The sequence below is a fragment of the Mus caroli genome, chromosome 19, assembly GCF_900094665.2.
Source record: "Mus caroli chromosome 19, CAROLI_EIJ_v1.1, whole genome shotgun sequence".
Taxonomy (NCBI): domain Eukaryota; kingdom Metazoa; phylum Chordata; class Mammalia; order Rodentia; family Muridae; genus Mus; species Mus caroli.
In genome coordinates this window covers 44,267,836-44,287,961 of record NC_034588.1, presented here as the reverse complement: position 1 = coordinate 44,287,961, position 20,126 = coordinate 44,267,836, and the positions used below count along the sequence as shown (strand labels likewise).

General features: G+C 37.9%; 1 protein-coding gene across 2 annotated transcripts in view; it reads right to left on the bottom strand.

Annotated features, from left to right (window-relative positions):
- Positions 1-20,126, bottom strand: part of Slk (STE20 like kinase) — a 58,053-nt gene that overhangs the window by 30,657 nt on the left and 7,270 nt on the right. For both annotated transcript variants that reach the window (XM_021151432.2, XM_021151431.1), the window contains exons 2-6: positions 7,460-7,624; positions 4,752-4,800; positions 4,097-4,246; positions 677-749; positions 345-539 (exon numbers count right to left, since the gene is read on the bottom strand). In XM_021151432.2, coding sequence (XP_021007091.1) covers positions 345-539; positions 677-749; positions 4,097-4,246; positions 4,752-4,800; positions 7,460-7,624 — 632 coding nt within the window. The remainder of the gene's footprint in view (positions 1-344; positions 540-676; positions 750-4,096; positions 4,247-4,751; positions 4,801-7,459; positions 7,625-20,126) is intronic.

Genomic DNA, 20,126 nt, shown 5'->3' with positions numbered 1-20,126 from the left:
CCAGGTCCTCAAGTCCTAGAAACAGACCCACATCAGTTTCCTCACTGACAGTCTTTGCGCCACATCCCCAAACTTAAAGACCCTTAGCAAACTAGAAGAAAAGAACATCATGTTTTGGTTCTTTAAAAACTTTCTTTAAGGGCTAGAGAGATGGCTCAGTGGTTAAGAGCACTGACTGCTCTTCTGAAGGTCTGGAATTCAAATCCCAGCAACCACATGGTGGCTCACAGCTATCTGTAATGAGATCTGATGCCCTCTTCTGGTGTGTCTGAAGACAGCTACAGTGAACTTACATATAATAAATAAATCGTTAAAAAAACAAAACTTCTTTTAAATTAGCTCACCATTTTGATGGCTGTGCTAATGTTGGGGGCTCAGATTTTGCGATTTTCAGCAGCACGCGCATTGGATTTAACTCATGATGAGGTGGCTCTATCTCAGCCATTTCTATTAAAGTAATACCCAGGGACCAAACATCAGCTTTGTAGTCATAAGGTCTGTCCTTTGATGTCTCACACATGACTACTTCAGGAGCCATCCTATAAGGAAAGGAAAATGAAAGTTAAGATGTTTAAATAATAGTCATGAAACTATAGTCAGGATAATGACTATGTGTGGACAAAGTAATTACTGCAGACACAACTAACAGTATAAATTCATAAAAATGAGTACCTACCAATATGGTGTGCCAATAAATGAATCCCTCCTTTGAATTGTCCTGGTATTTTTAGCTGATACTCCAAAATCCGCTTGAAATAAATAATCATACAATAATGTTAATGACATCTTAAGTATGATGAACTGTATTCAATGGGGTAAAGGGGAGCAGGTCAAGTCAGTTTTATGCTTACTGAAAGGTAAGCATAAAACAAAGATCTTCTCTGCCAGTCTCAATCTTTTTTTAATTTTGGTGTGTATTGTGCAGAGCACATATGTGTTCGTTTATGCATGTAGGGTGTGTACATACATGCTCATGGAGGCCAGAGGTCAATGTCAGGTGTCTCCCCTAGTCCTCCTCATCCTACTGTTGAAACCATTCCTTCTTAATGAGCTTGGAGCTCACCATTTTAGCAAACCCAGCCTGGCCAGGGAGCACTAGGATTCCTCCTGTCTCCAGCACCCAGCACAAGCATCCATCACCACGCCCAGCTTTTCCATGGGTTCTTGGGGTCCAACATCAGGACCTCATATACCACAACAGACACTTTACCCACTGAGCCATCTCAACCACTCTAATCCTAACCATCTTCTTTCTCGCATCTTTCAAAAAAATTGCTAAATTTCCCTTCACAGATATTCTGAAAACCATCTACACACACTCAAATAACAAATAACAGAGATGATAAATTTTTCAGAATTGAATACAAAAAACTGTCACTCTAAATTAAAACAATTATGTACTTCAAAACAAATGCCAAATGTTGCAGCAACAATTAAATCAGTGAAGATACTTTCCTGTAGTGTGAAAAAAAACAGAAATTATACCAAAGCAGCCTTTCTGACAGCAAAGGCATCATAAAACCACACTACAGAAGGTGAGCGTAGCGGTGCACACCTGTGATCACAGTGTGCCAGAGGCTCAGGCAACAAGACCAGGAGTTTAGAGTTACTCTAGGCTATAGAGTAAGATTATCTAAAAATAAGTAAATAAACAAACAAAACTAAAAAATAAAAACCCTTAATGATATTACAAAGAACACATGGGGAGCTTTACTGTTTCTGATTTAAGTTATAAAGAACAGTGCCATGGTAATTTCATCAGAGGTTCAGCCAACTTTTTTAGCTTAGAACTCAGAACCAACTAATTATCTTTAAAACTAAATAAAACATTTTTCTGCTTTTGTCCCAAGTACACAACTAAAGAGAACCTCTTCTCATAAAATTGTTAACTTACAGTAATGAAGAATGAATTAACTAATTATAAATTTATCAAAAATAACAGACGAGCCGGGCGTGGTGGCGCACACCTTTAATCCCAGCACTTGGGAGGCAGAGGCAGGCGGATTTTTGAGTTCGAGGCCAGCCTGGTCTACAGAGTGAGTTCCAGGACAGCCAGGACTACACAGAGAAACCCTGTCTCGAAAAACCAAAAAAAAAAATAACAGACGAAAAATGATATAATTCATTTTGAAGCCTCTTTTAAAGAAAAAAATCTGGGTGTTGAGGACAAATAAGCTTGGGGTGCCCGTCTTGGTAGGTGCTTTCCTGGCACTCAGGACCCAGTAGTGAGAAAAGAGTCCTAGCCAAAGCAGAAATGTACTGACACCTGCTTATAATGCAGCACAAAACAACTTGTTCTATCAAACTCGAGACAAATCAAGCCCCTCAAAAGCCTTTGCCTTATCCACGAACTCACTACCTGAAGGAAACACAGACAGGAACTGAAATCACCACCGCAGGATCAGCAAATGTGGCTGAAGGGGAACCTCCATCTAGTGGCCAGACCCAGGGTTTAGATTTCACCCCTGCCTCCTCAAGGAGTCTGTCTTTTAAGAAACATGTTCCTAACCATCCAGTCACTGGGAATTTAAACCCACGTGTACACAGTGTATCTGTTTACATGCGTGGGCTTTGGAGAAGTCACAAACCACTGTGATGATCTTTCTTTGTTTTCTTTTTTGTCCTTCAAACAATCAAATATCCCTCTCTTAGTTGGAACAATGCTAATTCGATGAGAATGCATGCTACTATGTAAAGAGAGGAATAGAGAAGAAATACGTAATTTACAGAGATGTCAAAAGAAAGTCAAAATTTATATGAGCAAATTCAAACTCTTGGGGATAAAAAAGGGATAACTGAGCCCATAAAGAAACAAATGAGTCGTGACAGGAGTCATCACAAATGTGGAAAGGGAGGGGTGGTGGCTGAGGTCAGATGAGCGCGTGAAAGACCCGGGGTGTGGGTGGGGATGGGGACTGGCCAGGTCTAATGTCTGCACCTAAGTCATGACTCAAGCTTCACCGAGGCTCCTGTCTAAAACCTTACATAGCTTTCCTCGTGGATTTCCGTATCCCTTTCTGGCACAATAAGGATAAAATTTAGCACCTCCCATGGAATGTCCCACTCCATGCTGTGACAATGTAGAATGATGGGTAGAATCACTGGGACCAATATCAACGTGGCTTCTGAATAATTTTACTTTTTCCAAAAAAAAAAAAAAATTTGGACAGCACTGCTTGAAATTGTCCAGTTTAGAAAAACGTCTTCAAAGGCTGTATCTTCTCCTTGCATGTACACGTGTGAACTTAACTACCCTGACTAAAAATTTACATCTAATTCTGTATCTAATCTATAACTAATAAATGACATACACCATTTATTCCTTTGATATAAAAGACAAAATTAAATGCTAATCCTTACACTTATTTTACTTTCAAACCTAAGGTTCTGTGTTGGTTTAATGTGTATACCAGTAAAATAAAGTAAGACCGGCATGAGGTGTTAGTGATAGAGCAATTGCTTAAGAAATACAAGGCTTGGGGGCTGGAGAGATAGCTCAGCAGTTAAGAGCACCGACTGCTCTTCCAAAGGTCCTACAATTCCCACCAACCACATGGTGGGTCACAACCAATTGCAATGGGGGTCTAACGCCCTTTTCTGGTGTGTCTGAAGAGAGCAATGGTGTACTCATATACATAAAATAAATACATAAATCATTTTTTAGAAAAAGAAATTAAAAAAGCCACTTTATTTTTAAAAAAAGAACTACAAGGCTCTGGGTAGAACAAGTGGAACAAAAACATTAGATATGTTGTCATAAAGATAATTTTAGTCTAGCATTATATTATGTTCCAAATATAAAGCATTTACAAGTGTTCGATCTATATTCAAAAACGTACAGGAGGAAATCTTGACTAGTGTTTTACAAATCCATGCCTCTGAAAAGAACACACTCTCTTTTACTTTCTTTCTAGGTGTCATTAGATGCATAGACTTAGGGACGCTAAGGACTGGCAAATGCTTAACCACTGCACTGCTTACAGGACAGCTGGGAGTCCTTCTCCCTGGTTTACATGTCTGGGTAGGCCAAACAGCAGCAAGTCATCCATTCCACTGTCAATCTCAGAGCACAAATTCAAATGTTGAAATAACTTACCTAATTTAATGTCTCCATCTAAGGTAAAAAGAATATTGCCAGCTTTTAGATCTCGGTGGATGATTTTATTGTCATGTAAGTAATTCAATGCCTCTAATGTCTGCTTGCAGACTACTTGGATTTGGGATTCAGTTAATGGTCTCTCAAGTTCTATAAGGAGAAAGTAAAATAAATGTTTTTATTTTTATACAATGAAAATACATAGCTAATTAAGTATTTCTTAGTGCACCTCTCCACTGTGATCTTTCAAAGATGATTTGAAGTCTTTTTTTTTTTTTTTTTTTTTTTTTTTGAGACAGGGTTTCTCTGTGTAGCTCTGGCTGTCCTGGCACTCACTCTGTAGACCAGGCTGGCCTCGNACTCTGTAGACCAGGCTGGCCTCGAACTCAGAAATCCGCCTGCCTCTGCCTCCCAAGTGCTGGGATTAAAGGCGTGCGCCACCACGCCCGGCTGATTTGAAGTCATTTATTGTAAAGAGCTAAATATCTATAAAAATTACTTTCCCGTCACAGACTTTCAACATCACATAATTACATTTATCTAAAATATAATTAAGTTGATTTCTTAATGTACTGAATTCCAAAATTACATTTATGTACACATAGTTGAAATTCGAGAACAATTTAAGAATCAAACAGAAAACCGAGATATTTACCAAGCATCACAGCATCCACTGCTCCCCCTGCACAGAATTCAATGAGGATCTGCACACAAAGGAAAAGTGTTGGTGATGACACCAGCTTTCAGCTTTAGCAAGAACACACAAATGGAAAGCTGGTTAATCTAGGCTAGAGAAACAGTACCATGCCAAACATGAAGGACTCCTTGTCGTCAGCTACTGGTCATAAGAGACGCTCTTCTCAGAATTCACAGGAGAACATGGTATAGAAGTACGCCCCCCCACCACCTTTCCTTTTTTTCTTCTTTTCTGTTTTTGAGTCAGGTTTCCCTATAGTCTGGGCTAGACTCAGTTCTGAGTCCAGACTAGACTCAAATCTGCAATGCCCCTGTATCTACCTCCAAAAGCTGGTAGGCATGTTTTACTACACCCAGTTATACCCACTTTTTATAAATAACAATTTTTAATATCCTTTCTTTTTTAAAATTAGCTAGTATACATTGTGTAATCACTGTAATATTATCTATACATTTTAAAGATCTTATTACTGAAATATCTCATTACCTTCATCTTTCAATTAACTGCTACAATGTTAAGTAACCAAATATATTGTCTATCATTCAATAAATAAATTCTGAAAAAAGCAGGCTTATTTTAAATTATTTTTAATTATCCATATGTGTATGTACCTATGCCAGAATATGTGAACATATATTCTCTTGAAGGCCAGAAGGGTGTTGGGTTCCCAGGAAGCAGTTACAAGCAGCTAGAAACTACGCAGGACAGGTGCTGAGAACCAAACTTGGGTCCTCTGCAAGAGCAGAACATGCTCTTAAGCACGAAGCCATCCCCCAAGTCCTTTTCTTTAGGTTAAAAAAAGAAAGACACACAGATTCAAACTCAATTATCACTGTCACATACCCACAATTATAATCCTATAATGATTATCTTATTTATATTTATTTATTTATTTATATTAATTTATATTAATGGCGCCTATTATATTGTCCCTCATAGTAAACTAAATTTTTATTTTGCAATAGTATCAAGGCCTATTTCTTTCTTTCTTTTTTTTAAGATTTATTTGTTTATATTATGTAGGCAAGTACACTGTCACTCTCTTCAGACACACCAGAAGATGGCATCAGATCCCATTACAGATGGTTGTGAGCCACCATGTGGTTGCTGGGAATTGAACCCAGGACCTCTAAAAGAGCAGCCAGTGCTCTTAACCACTGAGCCACCTCTCCAGCCCCCAGTCTATTTCTTAAAATGCTTAGGAGTTTTCATTTTGCAATATTTAGAAATATTCTGATAGAACCCTGAACAAGTATTTTAGAAGACATGACACCAATAATAACTATACTCTTTTAAAATAATATTTTAGCAAACTGTATAATTCCCTGTTTTCCCTCTCACTTAAAATTTTTTCTTTTGTTTTCATCTTTTGAGACAGGATCTTTCTATATAGCTTTGGCTGTCCTGGAACTAACTGTGAAGACCAAGCTGGCCTCCAACTCACTGAAATCCAGTTGCCTCTGCCTCCTGAGTGCTGGGATTAAGGTGTACACCAGGCTGCTACAGTAATTTTAATAAATGCTTACCAATAACAATGTATTTTAAAAATCATTACATGATCGGAAAAATAATTTGAAAGCTAACTTTATCCTCTGAGAAATAAGCTCAAGAGTGAGCTAACCCAGCTAAGCTCCGAACTAGCAGCAGCCAGATCCAAGAGGAAAGTCTCCTGATTTCAAGCCAGATTCTAAAAAATGCATCTAAAACTCTGTTTTATAGAAAAAAACCTTCTTGATAGGCCGGAATGATGGCACGACAGTTAAGAGCACTCACTGGCTGCTCCTCCAGAGGACCCAGGCCTGGTTCTAGCACCTCCATGCAAGTTCACTACTATCTGTAACTCTAGTCCCAGGAAATCTGATGTCCTCTTCTGACCACCACAGGAACCAGGCATGCACATGGTGAACAAACATTCATGCAGACTATACACCCACATACACAAATCAATATTTTAAAAAAATTTTTAAAAAGCCTGTTGATAAAAGTAGGTTGGTATAAGTAAATTGTTATTATATTAAATATTAAGATATTACTGCTTAGTCTACTTGTGTCTATTTTCTTAAAAATGAGCAAAATGTATGTAATTAATAACTACTTCATCAAGAGGTGAAGTTGAGCCTAATATTTAGCATTACTCATAGCTTACAGTATTGTATGATTCATAAAACTTTATGATAAAAATTATAAATAACACAAAGAAAAATAAATTTTCACTGAGCAGTGGTGGTACACACCTTTAATCCCAGCACTTAGGAGACAGAGGCAAGTGGATCTCTGAGTTTGAGACCAGCCTGATCTATAGAGGGAGCTCCAAGATGGCCAGGATACAGAGAAACCCTGTCTCAAAAAACCAAGAAGGAAAAACTCTCCAAAAATATTTAAAATACCTAAATTGAAATGACAAACATATTTTAGAAATGTTAATATCCTTGACCAACCTCTCCCACCTAGATTCAGTGTCAAATACTTATGATAAAATGTCATAATCTGAAATCTAATGCTGAACATCCACTGAAACTTGCTAATGACCCTCACTGGCAGATGAACCCTCAATCAAGTACTACATGTAACTAAATACAAGAGGTAACACACAAAATGGGCTTCCACAACCTCGTTAGGACATTAAATCACTTTGGCTTCTCTTTTCAGGAATGAAAATTACATACCCAAAGGTTGTTCTCGTAATAGAAGGCATCTAGAAGCTTGACGATGTTTGGGTGATCACAAGATGCTAATATGTCAATCTCAACCATATAATCTTCAAGCTCTTCTTCAGATTTGGTGTCAATCACCTTTGCAGCAGCTAAAACATTGGTCTCTTTATTCTGGGCCTAAAAATGAAGATATCAGAAATGTCTGTCACACTTTAAATGCTTGATTTACATTTTAATGTTTAAAAAAGAAAGAAAAGAAAACGTTAGATTCTCATCAACACCAAGAAGCAGCTGAGGTTCCTGTGTATCCACCCACCCCACCTCAGTCTGCACCAGGCTGGGACATTTGCCAATGAGCCTACGTTAACACACCACTACCATTTCTGTGCACAGCTCACATTAGTGTTCAGTCTTGGTGCTACACACTGAGAACTACCAAATGTGTAACAAAATGTAGCCATTTGGCTAGTCACCTCACTCGTCTTTCCACCTCCTCCTTGGTTTTACCTTTTCCAGAATGGCACATAGTTGGAATCACAGACTTCTTAGATTGGCTTTCATTTAACTCTAGGTATTTAAAGTTCCTGTAGGTCTTTTCATGGTTTCTTCTTAGTGCTGAATAGTCTCCCACTGTCTAGATGTACCACAGTTTGTTTACCCTTTCACCTAACTAATAATATATGCTGACAGTTTCCAACTTTGGGAATTATGAAGTATCATGTGGATAATACAGATACATTTTCAATTTACTGAGTTAATAGCAAACAACATAGCTGCTGGAGTATACAGAGGGCTTAGTTTTGAAGGAAACAGGAAACTGCCACACTGAATTCCACGGTGGCTGTGTCATTTTGCATCCCTACTACTGATGATACTGCTCCACATCCCAATGCTGGTCATGTAATTTCTAAAAGTCTCAAATTATAATTCACAACAGACATATGATGGGACATCCTTTTGGTACTTACTTGCTCTCTGTATATTCTCTTTGATGAGGTAACTGTTCATGTTTTATTGTTTTGTTTAGTTTCTAATTATTGAGTTTTAGAGTTTTCAAACTTTCAGCTCATGTTTTCTGCAAACAGTTTCTCCCAGCCTATGGTTTCTCATTCTCCTATACGCTATTTTTAAAAGATAACTTAAACATTAAGTATTAACTATGCAGACTGAGTGAAATAGTTCTCACCTCGAATTCTAGCATTTGGGAGGCAGAGCTAGGAGAATCAACACTAGCCTGAGGCCAGTTTGGTCTACAGAGAATTCCATGCCAGCCAGAGCTACAAAGCAAGATCCTGCCTCAAAAAAATAAATAAGTCCCACTTGCTATGCAGAAGGCTAAGTGCTTCCAAGCTTTACAAGGAATAGGACGGCACCCACTGTCTCAGTGGCTCATAGGGGCTCAGAGTCTGCAGCTGCCACTTCTAAGCTATGTTGCTTATAGCAAATGTTTTTAAATTCCTGCTTTAGTTTCCTCATCAGTGAATTTTACCTACACTTCACAAGTTTTCAGAACTAAGATAATGCATACTAATTATATGCATTATCTAAATTAAGCATTTAATATAATGTCTTACATATATATTAAGAATTCAAAAGTATTAGCCATTATTAGTAGTATGATTTAATCCTTAAAATAACACCATGATATTGTATTACCCCTACTTCAAAGGAAAATAAACAAACAGGTGTGGTGGTATGAGTGAGAATGTCCTCCACAGACTCATAGGGAGTGGCATTATTAGAGGTGTGGCCTTGTTGGAATAGGTGCAGCCTTGTTGGAGGAAGTGTGTCGCTGGGGGTGAGCTTTGATGCTCAAGCCAGGTCCAGTGTTGCTCTCTCTTCTTTTTCAGCAACCCATCTGCCTGCATGCTGCCATGCTTCCCGCCATGACGATAATGGACTAAACCTCTGCACTGTAAGCCAGCTCCAGTTAAATGTTTTTCTTATTAAGAGCTGTCATGGTCATGGTGTCCCTTCACAGAAAACCCAAACTAAGACAGTAGGTAACAGGCTTCCTCCAGTCTTACAGCTTAGCAAGAGGCAGAATCAGGATTTAAATCCAGATGTTTCCAAGCCCATTTTCACATTAATCATTATTGTCTAAGAATATTCCAACTACACCACACTGACACAAGGGTTACTCTCAACTAAAGGCCTTGAAAAACAACACATAAAAAAATTCTCACCATCCCCATTCCTGAAAACAGAGTTTTCAGTATTTTTTAAGAAAAGCAAGAAAGATACCTTTTCTTTGTACACCAAAGGAAACATATTTTTCTTTGTTTTCTTTTCTTAAAAGATGTATTGTTTCTAGGTGTGTGCCTGTACGAGTTTGTATGCGCTCGTGTGTAGGAATCCATGGAAGCCAGAAGAGAACACTGGATTCCCTGGAGCTGAAGTTACAGGTCAAGAGCCATTATATGGATGCTGGGAACTGAACCTGGATCATCTAATAAGAGCAGTAAGCAATCTTAACCACTAAAGCCATCTCTCTAGCCCTATTTTATTCTTAGTAGAATATTCTTAATAGAAGCCATAGCCCAGAGAATCCCATACAGGTAGACCTTGTTTTTAAAAACAAAACAAAACTGTCTTTGTAATCTTTGTCCATCATTGTGTAGCTTTCCACAATTGGCTCTGATCAACTTAAAATCTGAACCATGTGTATGTTACCATTTCATTGAGTCCTGGTTCCCTTATGTATGGAAAACTTTGTGAAGTTTGTATGCTTTTCTCCTAATAATCCATCTTAGATCAGTTTGCCTCTCAGACCCAGTCAGTACAGGTTCAGTGCCAACTCCTTAATCCTTTAGGCTTTCAGCACTTCCTTTCCAGCTGTTTGGTTATCTTTTCCTTGCTCCGTTTGCTGTTTTCCATTTTCCTCCCCTCTAGCTGAATAATTTCTCATTTCCAATGTTTACAAATTAAAGATCTGAATAAGTAGTAGAAGCCAAGATCTGGGTTTGCTGTTGCTGTTATTGTTTTACTTTTTAATTACATCTTATTTATTTTGTTGTGTATTAACAGTGAATACTACCTATGTGTACATATGGAATGCAAAGGACAATTTTTGGAAGTCAGGTCTCTCCTAGCATGTAGGTCTCAGGATTCAAACTTGAGTACCAGGCTTTGTAGAAAGTGTCTAATCTTGGGGGGAGGAGGTTCACCCACCTCAAGATTACTTTTTTAAAAGTTAGGAATCAGACCTTAAAATATGAATTAGGTTGTTTTTATAAGATGTTTTAATATTATGTGTCATTATTTTATCAAAACTGTATTATTACCTTTAAAAAGATAAAATGCACGTTTTAAAAACTACTAACAGTCACTTCTTGGTCTTTCAGCTAAAATCAAGTATAAAAACTACTAACAAGTAACAATGAGCGGATATATGCATGTTCAAATCCCACTGGCTACAAGCTGGCCATGGTGGTGTATGCCCTTAATCCTAGCACCCTGAAAGAAGAGGCAGGAGCATCTCTGATTTCAAGGCGAGCCTGGTCTACATACACTTCCAGAATAGCCAGAGCTACATAGTGAGATGTCATCTCAAAAAAACAAACTAACAAAAACAAACAAACAAACAAAAAAACCCAAAACCCACTTTTTACGTGCATGTCTGTTTAGAAAATTCAACTACTGTGGAAAATACCAGAAGTCAGAAGTCAGATCCATCTACCGTCTTCATTGCTCCATCATCGACATGCAAGCCTGTTATCTGTCTAAAGGTGTGCATAGCTTCAATATGGGAATATCATATACTTACGTCCCACATTGTATCATAAGAATATAATTTCATAAAATAAATAATTCATACATAAAAATGTTATCAAAGCACTGTCTACAATGCTAGAAAAACAATGTTCGTTAATAAGAACCCTTTTAAATCACATAGTACAGTTCCAAAATGGAAACTCAGCCACTAAGATTGACCAATTAACATTTCTTAAATGAAATGGTAGCCATAACATCTGGCTGGGGGGTGGAGACTTGTAAAAATACAATGTTTCCTATTACTATTCTGACACTCTAGAATATCCTAATCTATCAAATTTTATCAAATCTAGGATTCCTTTTAAGATACACTATTACTGAAAAAAACAAAAGTTGGGTCCAGCACTTGGGGGCTGAGGCAGGAGGATTTTTCCAAGTTGGAGACCAGCATGAGCTACATAGTATCAACCCAAACTATACCCTATTTCAAAAAATATTATTTTCAAGACCAAAGGAAAAGAACTAATTAAAATTTTCCAATCCATCCAAATTGCTATTTTATATCTATTATCCCTGTGAATATATGAAACTTTAAATTTGATTCCTGTGAATAACATTAACCTAACCATTATCAGATATTTCTGTTTTCCCTCTGATCATTAGATGCTTTAGCAATGAGACACTTTGGTCAGTTGGAGGACTGGCTGGCTGGGTGACTGGCTTTGTGATGGGATCCTGTGGCAGTGTGTAGGCTAGCCTTAACCTAGGGTTCCTCCTGCTTCCCACTGTGGAGTGTTGAGAAGAACACGTGTTCACACTGAGGCTCAGCATTTGTTAAATGAGCACTCCTCTCCAAGATCTTCTTGGGAGATAATGACTCCCATTTTGTAGGCAATACTGCTGATGCTCTCTTGAACTTTCCACAGAAGAGAAATTTTAAGTAGTACTCACTTTGCCTCTTCCTAAGGACCTTACGATCGTTTAGACGCTGAAATCCTGAGGAGTTGTTATAGCACTAAGCACACATGTGAATTAACGATGCAGGAATGGCTACATGATGACTGAGACCTGGTCAACAGCAATTCTAAAATGGCATTGACAAAAACAGCTCCCACTTTACTACTTTTCAGTTATTGAAAAAAAAAAAAGACATAGAGATAGAGAAGTTTATCACCACTATTAAAACAAGGCATTCAGTTTGTCCCTTAGAAAAGTCCTACAGTTGAGTCAGTAATTAAAAAATACATTCCTCTGAGGCATACAAAATCACCCAGACATTAATTAGCCCTTCTCCTTCCATTTTACTCTAACACTGTAGAAAGAACTGACCCAAAGCAATCAGACCTGACAGAGTTGAGCACAGTGAAGTATTTGCCCTAGTGAACAGAATGGAGCAAAGGAAAAAAAGTAACTAGCATTAGGTAATCTCTAAAATTCCTTACTGTAACAAATTCTTATATCTCACTGCCCTAGACATAATATTAAACCAACATTGGTATCTTTCTGCCTAATATAACAAACAAAGTTACATTAGTGTATCAAAAAGCTGGAAGTATAGCTCTACACACTGGCATGCTTATCAGCATCTGAGAGGCCCTAATTCCAATTCCTGGCACAAAAAGAAAAAAAATACAAAAAAAGACTTATTACTTTTTTGCCTGAAAATAATCACTCATTGGAATCTGGTTCCAAAGAACTCTAGAACAGCCAAGCCAAAACACGCACGGTTAATACCATGACCCTAAAAAGTCACCTACACAATAACCAAATGTATGAAAACTCCTAATCTGAATCTTAAGGTATTTTTAGTTAGCTTTATCTTGTCTTGTTTGATGCTAAATACATGTTCTATCAGCCCCACATAAAGACTTCATGAAATAGTTAAACAAGTATTAATAACAAGAATAGGATAACAAGTAGTAAACATTAATTTAAAATATAACTTTTCTTGATAAAAGGTTTCAAGAATCAGCCACGGACATTCAAAGTCATTATATTTATATGTGCAAAACTTAACAATATAGTATGGCTACTTTACATAAATAGAGAGCTGTGGGAAAACATAATTTACCTGAGTTCTCTATACTGGTTTTATGTTTAAATGAAGGAGAGTAAAAACTAGGCTCTCACACACTACTTTTTTAACAGTGGTTACACTTCTTGGGTGGTGAGGAATTTTTAAATCCTCTTTTATTTCCATAGCTCCACATTTTCTGAGACTACATGATATTTTATAACAAGCAAATTTTAATAAGAATCTCAGCAGGAAATTAAAACACCTAAAAAAAGAGAGAGAAAGAAATGTAAATGCTCTACAAAGAAAATCAAGTTGATTCCAGCCTCACAAAGGTGTCGATCTAAAGAGAAAGGTTAAACCCCATGCAGGATAAATATCAAATAAATTGTAAAAAAAATTTTTAAATTAAAAATATTGAAAGACAAAGATGAAATCCAATCCCTAATACTGATCTAATATTGATTCTGTTAATTTGGCCGTTTCTGATTCTGAGGGGATCAAAGGCAAAGGGTGTAATTTCTACCCACCAACAAGTGGTAAGACCCCAACTGTCCAGAGCATAAGGACGCTTAAAATGTCTACAACTCTCAGATTACATCACTGTCCCACTTACTTCAGAGTGCTGCCTCTGAGTGGCCTGAACATACTAAGAGCAACACTGAGAGATAAAATATGGAAAACTGAGATAACAGAGGGTTTCAAGATATATATTTTAAAAATAAGACAAAGGTATTCTACCTTCTAGAATTAATTTAAGAAAACTAAATCCTTTCAACATTTAAGACTCTTAGTTGCACTCACAACTGCACTGTAAAAAAATGAAACATTTCAAAATTAATCAAGACAGAAAAGCTGTCTTCTTGAAAACAACAAAACACTACTGAAAAAGACATTAAAAAATGGAAACATGCTGTATGCTCACAGATTAGAGACAATAATGTTAATATTGCCAACAGATTGATATACATTCAGTGTAAACTCTTTCAAAATCTCAAGGTTTTTCCAGAAATAAAAAAGGCCACCCTAAAAAATGGGATTTCAAATAACCCTAAATAGCCAAAACAATCTTATAAAAGAACAAACCTCAAAGACTCATAATTCCTTATTTCAAAACTTACTACAAAGCTACAGTAATCAAAATAAGCATGGGTATGAAGACAGACAGATTAATGGAGTCTCAGAGAAAAGCTCCGCACGTGTGGCCATGATCTTCAACAGGGTGTTAAAGATGGGAACAGGACAGACAGTTGTTTCTATAAATCATGCTGGGAAAATTAGTATCTATATGCAAAGAACTAGGTTAGTACCTTATCCAGTATCACACACAAAAATTCAAACCTTTAGAAAATCTAAATGTAACACCTAAAACTATAAAACTCTGAGAATACATTTAGGGGGCCAAGGAGATGGTTCAGCTTCTAAAGGCACCTGCTGCCAAGACTAACTACCTGAGTCTGATCCCTTGGGCAAACAAATTAGAAAAAGACTATTCCCGACCTCCACATGTGTCTCATAGCACACACGTGCTTGCACACACACACACACACACATACAGAATAAATAAAATTTAAGAATACATGAGGTGAAATGCTTAATATTTGAAAATGACTCCTTGGCTGTGACACCACCTGCTCAGCAGTTAGATCACATACTGTTCTTACAAAGGATACAAGTTCAGTCCCCACAGTTCAAGGGATTTGACGTCTGTACTTTTGTGCACATACCCACAAACATGATTAAAATAAATTGTTTAAAATAAAAATGTAATTCAAACTGAGCGAAGGAGAAGCAGGGAATGGTTCAGTCAGTAAAGTGCTCGCCATGCAAACACCAGAACCTGAATTCAGGCCCCCAGTACCCGTATAAAAGCAGTACTGGGGAGGCAGACACAGGGATCCCAGGGGCTTGCAGGACAGACAGTCTAGACCAGAGGTTCACAGCCTTCCTAATGCCTTGACCTGTGAATACAGTTCTTCATGTTATCTCCAACCCAACCATAAAATTCTTTTTTTTTTTTTTTTGCTACTTTGTAACTGTAACTTTGCTCCACTTGAATTGTACTTACAATAGCTAAAATGTAGAAATGACCCAAAATCCCACCCACAAAGGCATGGCTAAGTAAAATATACGAATATATGCAGAGGAGTACTATTTAGATCTTTAAAAAAGTGGAAATTTATTTCTTCTTGTTGGTGTTACATTTGGATTTTTTGGGGTTTTTTGGTTGGTTGGTTTGGGAGATTTGTTTTTTGTTTGTTTTCAAAATAACATTTCTCTGTGTAGCCTTGGCTGTCCTGGAATTATCGATTGGTAGATCAGGCAAGCTTTGAATTCAGAGATCTGTCTGCCTCTCCCTCCCTAGTGCTTAGATTAAAGGCATGCACATCACTGCTGGGAAAAAATAGAAATTCTGATGAGCTAGAAATGGCTGAAGCTAAAAACAAGGCAACTGAAAGATGCCAATCACAAAATGATAGATACTATATGGTGTAATTAAAACAATCAAAATCATAAAGTGAAATAATGGCTGCCGAGGGTTGGAGAAAGAATAGACATTATTGTCTTTTTGTTTTTTGTTTTTTGTTTTTTGTTTTGTTTTGGCTTTTTCGAGACAGGGTTTCTCTGTATATCCCTGGCTGTCCTGGAACTCACTCTGTAGACCAGGCTGGCCTCGAACTCAGAAATCCGCCTGCCTCTGCCTCCTGGGCTGGGACTAAAGGCGTGCGCCACCACAATGGGAAGAGTTCTGGTTTTACAGATTGAAGAGTTATGTAGCCAGGTAGGAGTGGTGGTGAACATTTTTGTCATACTTAAGCCCACTTAACAGTACATACAAAGAACAATCAAGGTGTGCCAGGCATAGTCATGCGTGCTGGTAATCCCAGCATTAGGAAGGGTAAGCAAGGAGAACTTGAGGGGTCAAGAACAGCCTGTTAGACACAGTAAGAGCCATGCCAGACTGGGCTATGGAGCAAGATCCTGTTTCAAAGTCCATCACTCCACCACCACCCCACACACACAAAGAAATATTCAGGTCCAATACTGAAAAAATAGAGGGATAAAGATGATATATATATATATCCTACTGCAATGAAAAAAAATTAGAAAAAAGTTGGGCATTCTAGCACATAACTGTAACCACAGAACTTAGGAAGCTAAAACACATGGGCTCCAAGCTCAAGACCAGTCTGCATTACTTCACAAGAGCCTGTCTCAAAGAAAAAAAAAAAAATCTTAAAAATGTGAATAATTTGTACAGCCATTCTACAATATTTTCACGATAAGCTTTTGTATAAGTTAGGTTCCTGTTCTTCCTCCCAGACCCATGCTCCCAGAAATAAGACTCAGACTCAATATATACTTAACAAATACCTTGGCCATATAGGTAGGCTCTTTCTGACTAGATCATAAGCAAAGATAACCTACTTATTTTAACCTACAGTCTGCCATGTACCTGGTTACCTGTGCTCCAGTACTATGCATCCATCTCATTACATCTTCCCAACCCAATCGGCCACCTGGCTCATTCTCAAAATTCTTTTTCCTCCCAGATGTCCCATCTCTATTTTCTGCCTAAGCCATAGGCCATAGGCTTTATACTCTGTAGGTGATACACCCATACAATATACAAGATATTCTTTCTATACACAGGTTGAATACAACTGATACAGAAGCAGACGGGAAACCCATGGAGACTTCATGGAGACCACAGCTGCAGGATAAGGCACTACAGGTTCTCCCAAGATTCATCATGCCACTCTTTTCATATGGCATAAATGAAGATTTATATTACAGTTTGTTATATGATCAAACTAACTCATAAAAAAAGTTGTCTTTTACCTGTTCAAATAAGAAACAAAAATTCATCTTTGGGGCTGGAGAGATGACTCAGCGGTTAAGAGCACTGACTGCTCTTCCGAAAGTCCCAAGTTCAAATCCCAGAAACCACATAGTGGCTCACAACCATCTGTAATGAGATCTGATGCCCCCTTCTGGTGTGTCTGAAGACAGCTACAGTGAACTTACATATAATAAATAAATCTTTGGGCTGGAGCAGAGTGTGGGCCCAAGTGAGCAGAGGTCCTGAGTTCAATTCCACATGAAGGCTCACAACCATCTGTATGGCTATAGTGTACTCATATACATAAAGTAAATAAATAAATCTTTTTAAAAAGTTTTTTAAAAATTCATCTTTAACTAATCTGTACACATTGCACATTCCATACATTATGCTAATATAGAAATACATATTACCTCTAAAAGTCCACAATTTTCAAGCATATGGGGGGGGGGAGGGAGACAGGTGAGATGAGACAAAGGAAGAAAGAATGGGAAGGGAGAGAAGAAAACAGATGGGGGGGAAGAAGGAAGAATGAGAGAGAAGGAGTACTAATTCAAATAATTTTCCATAGAAAGTACTCCTAATATTCTAGCACTAATTTATAGGAAAACATGTGAGGAAATATGCTGATAAACTGGCAAAGCTGACTCACTATCTTATAGATTAAAAGAAGAAAGGCTAAATATTGTTTTACTCCTTGTATGTGACCTAAGTAATTATAGCCACACAGAAAGCAAAAAGCTAACAAGAAAATGGAGGGGTAGAAAGTAAGTTGTCTTGCTTTTGACACTTTTCTTTTCATAATCTTAAGATTATTGACTTAAAACCTTCTAAGATCATGTTTTTGGAATAAAAATAAATTCAGCAGTTTGGGTTAGTATCATCCATTAGAAGCTCTTCTGAAATTTAAAACCCTTCTGTTCCCATTTCAGTATATAACAAATTTTTTTTATAATTTTTATAATGAAGAAGCAACATTTATACAGTAGCAGCAGCATCGTACATCTAAGCAGCTGTGGACCTTACCAAAAGAACTGTTTCTCTTACTGACTTAGAAAATAGCTGGATAAAACACTCTGCGTGTGTTTGTGTGTGTACACAAGTTCATTTAAGTGTATACTGGCGTGTGCAAACACACACACACACGCTAAAGCAGACAAGGGAAAGAATGTTTTCCTGAAGCAGACACAGGTGAAAGGATGTTTGGATATAGCAAACACATGAAAGAATCTTTAATGAAAGAGTATAAATATGACCCTACAGACAGTGGGAGATGAGCACTGAGCCTTGGTTTGGTCTGCTCCCCTCCCTATTCTTCACTGACAACACACATGTATTGGTTCACCTTACATAGCGTTGTTGATCTTCACTAGTAGACAGAGAAACTTGTCCAAGAACTGCTCATGGGGCTCCTGCGGCAGCTTGCCACTTCCACAGCCTCACCTCAGGCCGGCTGGTGTTCCTACCTGGTGTCTGCCTGCAGAAAGGCCTGGACTGTAGCTGCCAGTTCATGTGTGTAGTCTGTATGCCTAGAGGACTGGTCTGCAGCTGCTGAGTTGTATTTGGTGTTTGCTACAGGACTGAACTACTGACAAAGAAGATGGAGCTAGACCCCAAAGAACTATTGCTGAACAGGTCCACTTCCCCCATATCCTAATAACTTTTCTCTTCCACTACCTCAGCTGGATCGTGAGCTAGAGGAGAGGCTAAACCCTTATTAAAAGTAAGTTGCAAAAATTATGCCTACACAGGTACTCAAGAGATTGAACTCTGGTCCTTACCAGCACTATACTGTCTGAGTTAAACTTCATATGCAGGAAATTTAATTCCCAAACTCACACATAAATGATATCTAGAGATGGGACTTAAGGAAGCACCAGGATCCTAAGGGCTCTGCCATAGTCAAGCTTCAAATGAGTTTGTCATGATCAAGAAGTTTCCTTGCACACACTCTGTAGTCAGAAACTGCTTCAGTAAACAGAGTCCACTGATGGGTTAATAGATTACTGGAAAAATAGTTCGGCTATTAGGCAAGTCTTGACATTTACTGTCTCCATATGATGTTTCTTACCATAAAAGCTCTCACCAGATGTTAAGCAGATGTTGTGGCAAGCTCTTAGATGAGCCTAACTCCAGGATCATAAACCAAATAATACTCTATTCTTTATACTCAATAGGTTATAGTAATCAAAAATTTACCAGAATACTTCTAGAATCCTCCTAGTGGGGGTGCAAATTCACAAAAATACTTCTAAGCAAGAAAATCCATTCCCAGGTATATATCCAACACAGATGAATAAAGGTGCACACACACACACACACACACACACACACAATACTTATGCTGCCAGGCAAGGTGGCATAAGCCTGCAATCTCAACACTTGAGAATCAGAAGCAGGAAGACTACAAATTTAAGGGCAGCCTGGGCTACAAATTCTATTCTAGTCTGGACTACAGAAGCATCTTCTATCTGGGGAGATAGCTCAGTCCTTAAAGGGCTTACAGAGAAGCATTAGGATCTGAATTCAGATTTCCAAAACAATACGCAAATTCTATGTAGTCGTGGTAGCCTGCCTGTATTCCAGCACTAGGGTTCCTGGAGCAAGCTGGCTAGCCAGACTAGTTCAACCAGCAAGCTGTGTTCAACTGACAGACTCTCACTTTGCCTAAATGAATCAAGTAGAGAGCAAGTGAACCTTGAGCCTCTGTACACTTGTGCACTGACACCTCAACACACACGTGCTGCAGAAGAAAGAACTGTATATACACACATATACTTGAGAAAACCCACCTATGTACATAGATTAATCTTACTGTTAATATACAAAAGTAAGAGTAATGTAAATGCTACCAAGAATCAACTATAAACTGTAGCATTTCAAAAATGTTAACACTGTAGAAAAAACATCAGGTGGTCTCAGTCTATATACCAAAAATATAACCTTACTCAAAAGAATAAATTGATATCAAGCCCAAAACACAGCAATAACCACCACAGTAGTACATGTAAGACAGAGCACTTGACAAAAAAAAAAAAAAAAAAAAAAAAAAAAAAACCTAGAGGGGGGGGGGGGGGAAAAGCAAGATAGAGAAAGACAGACAGGGG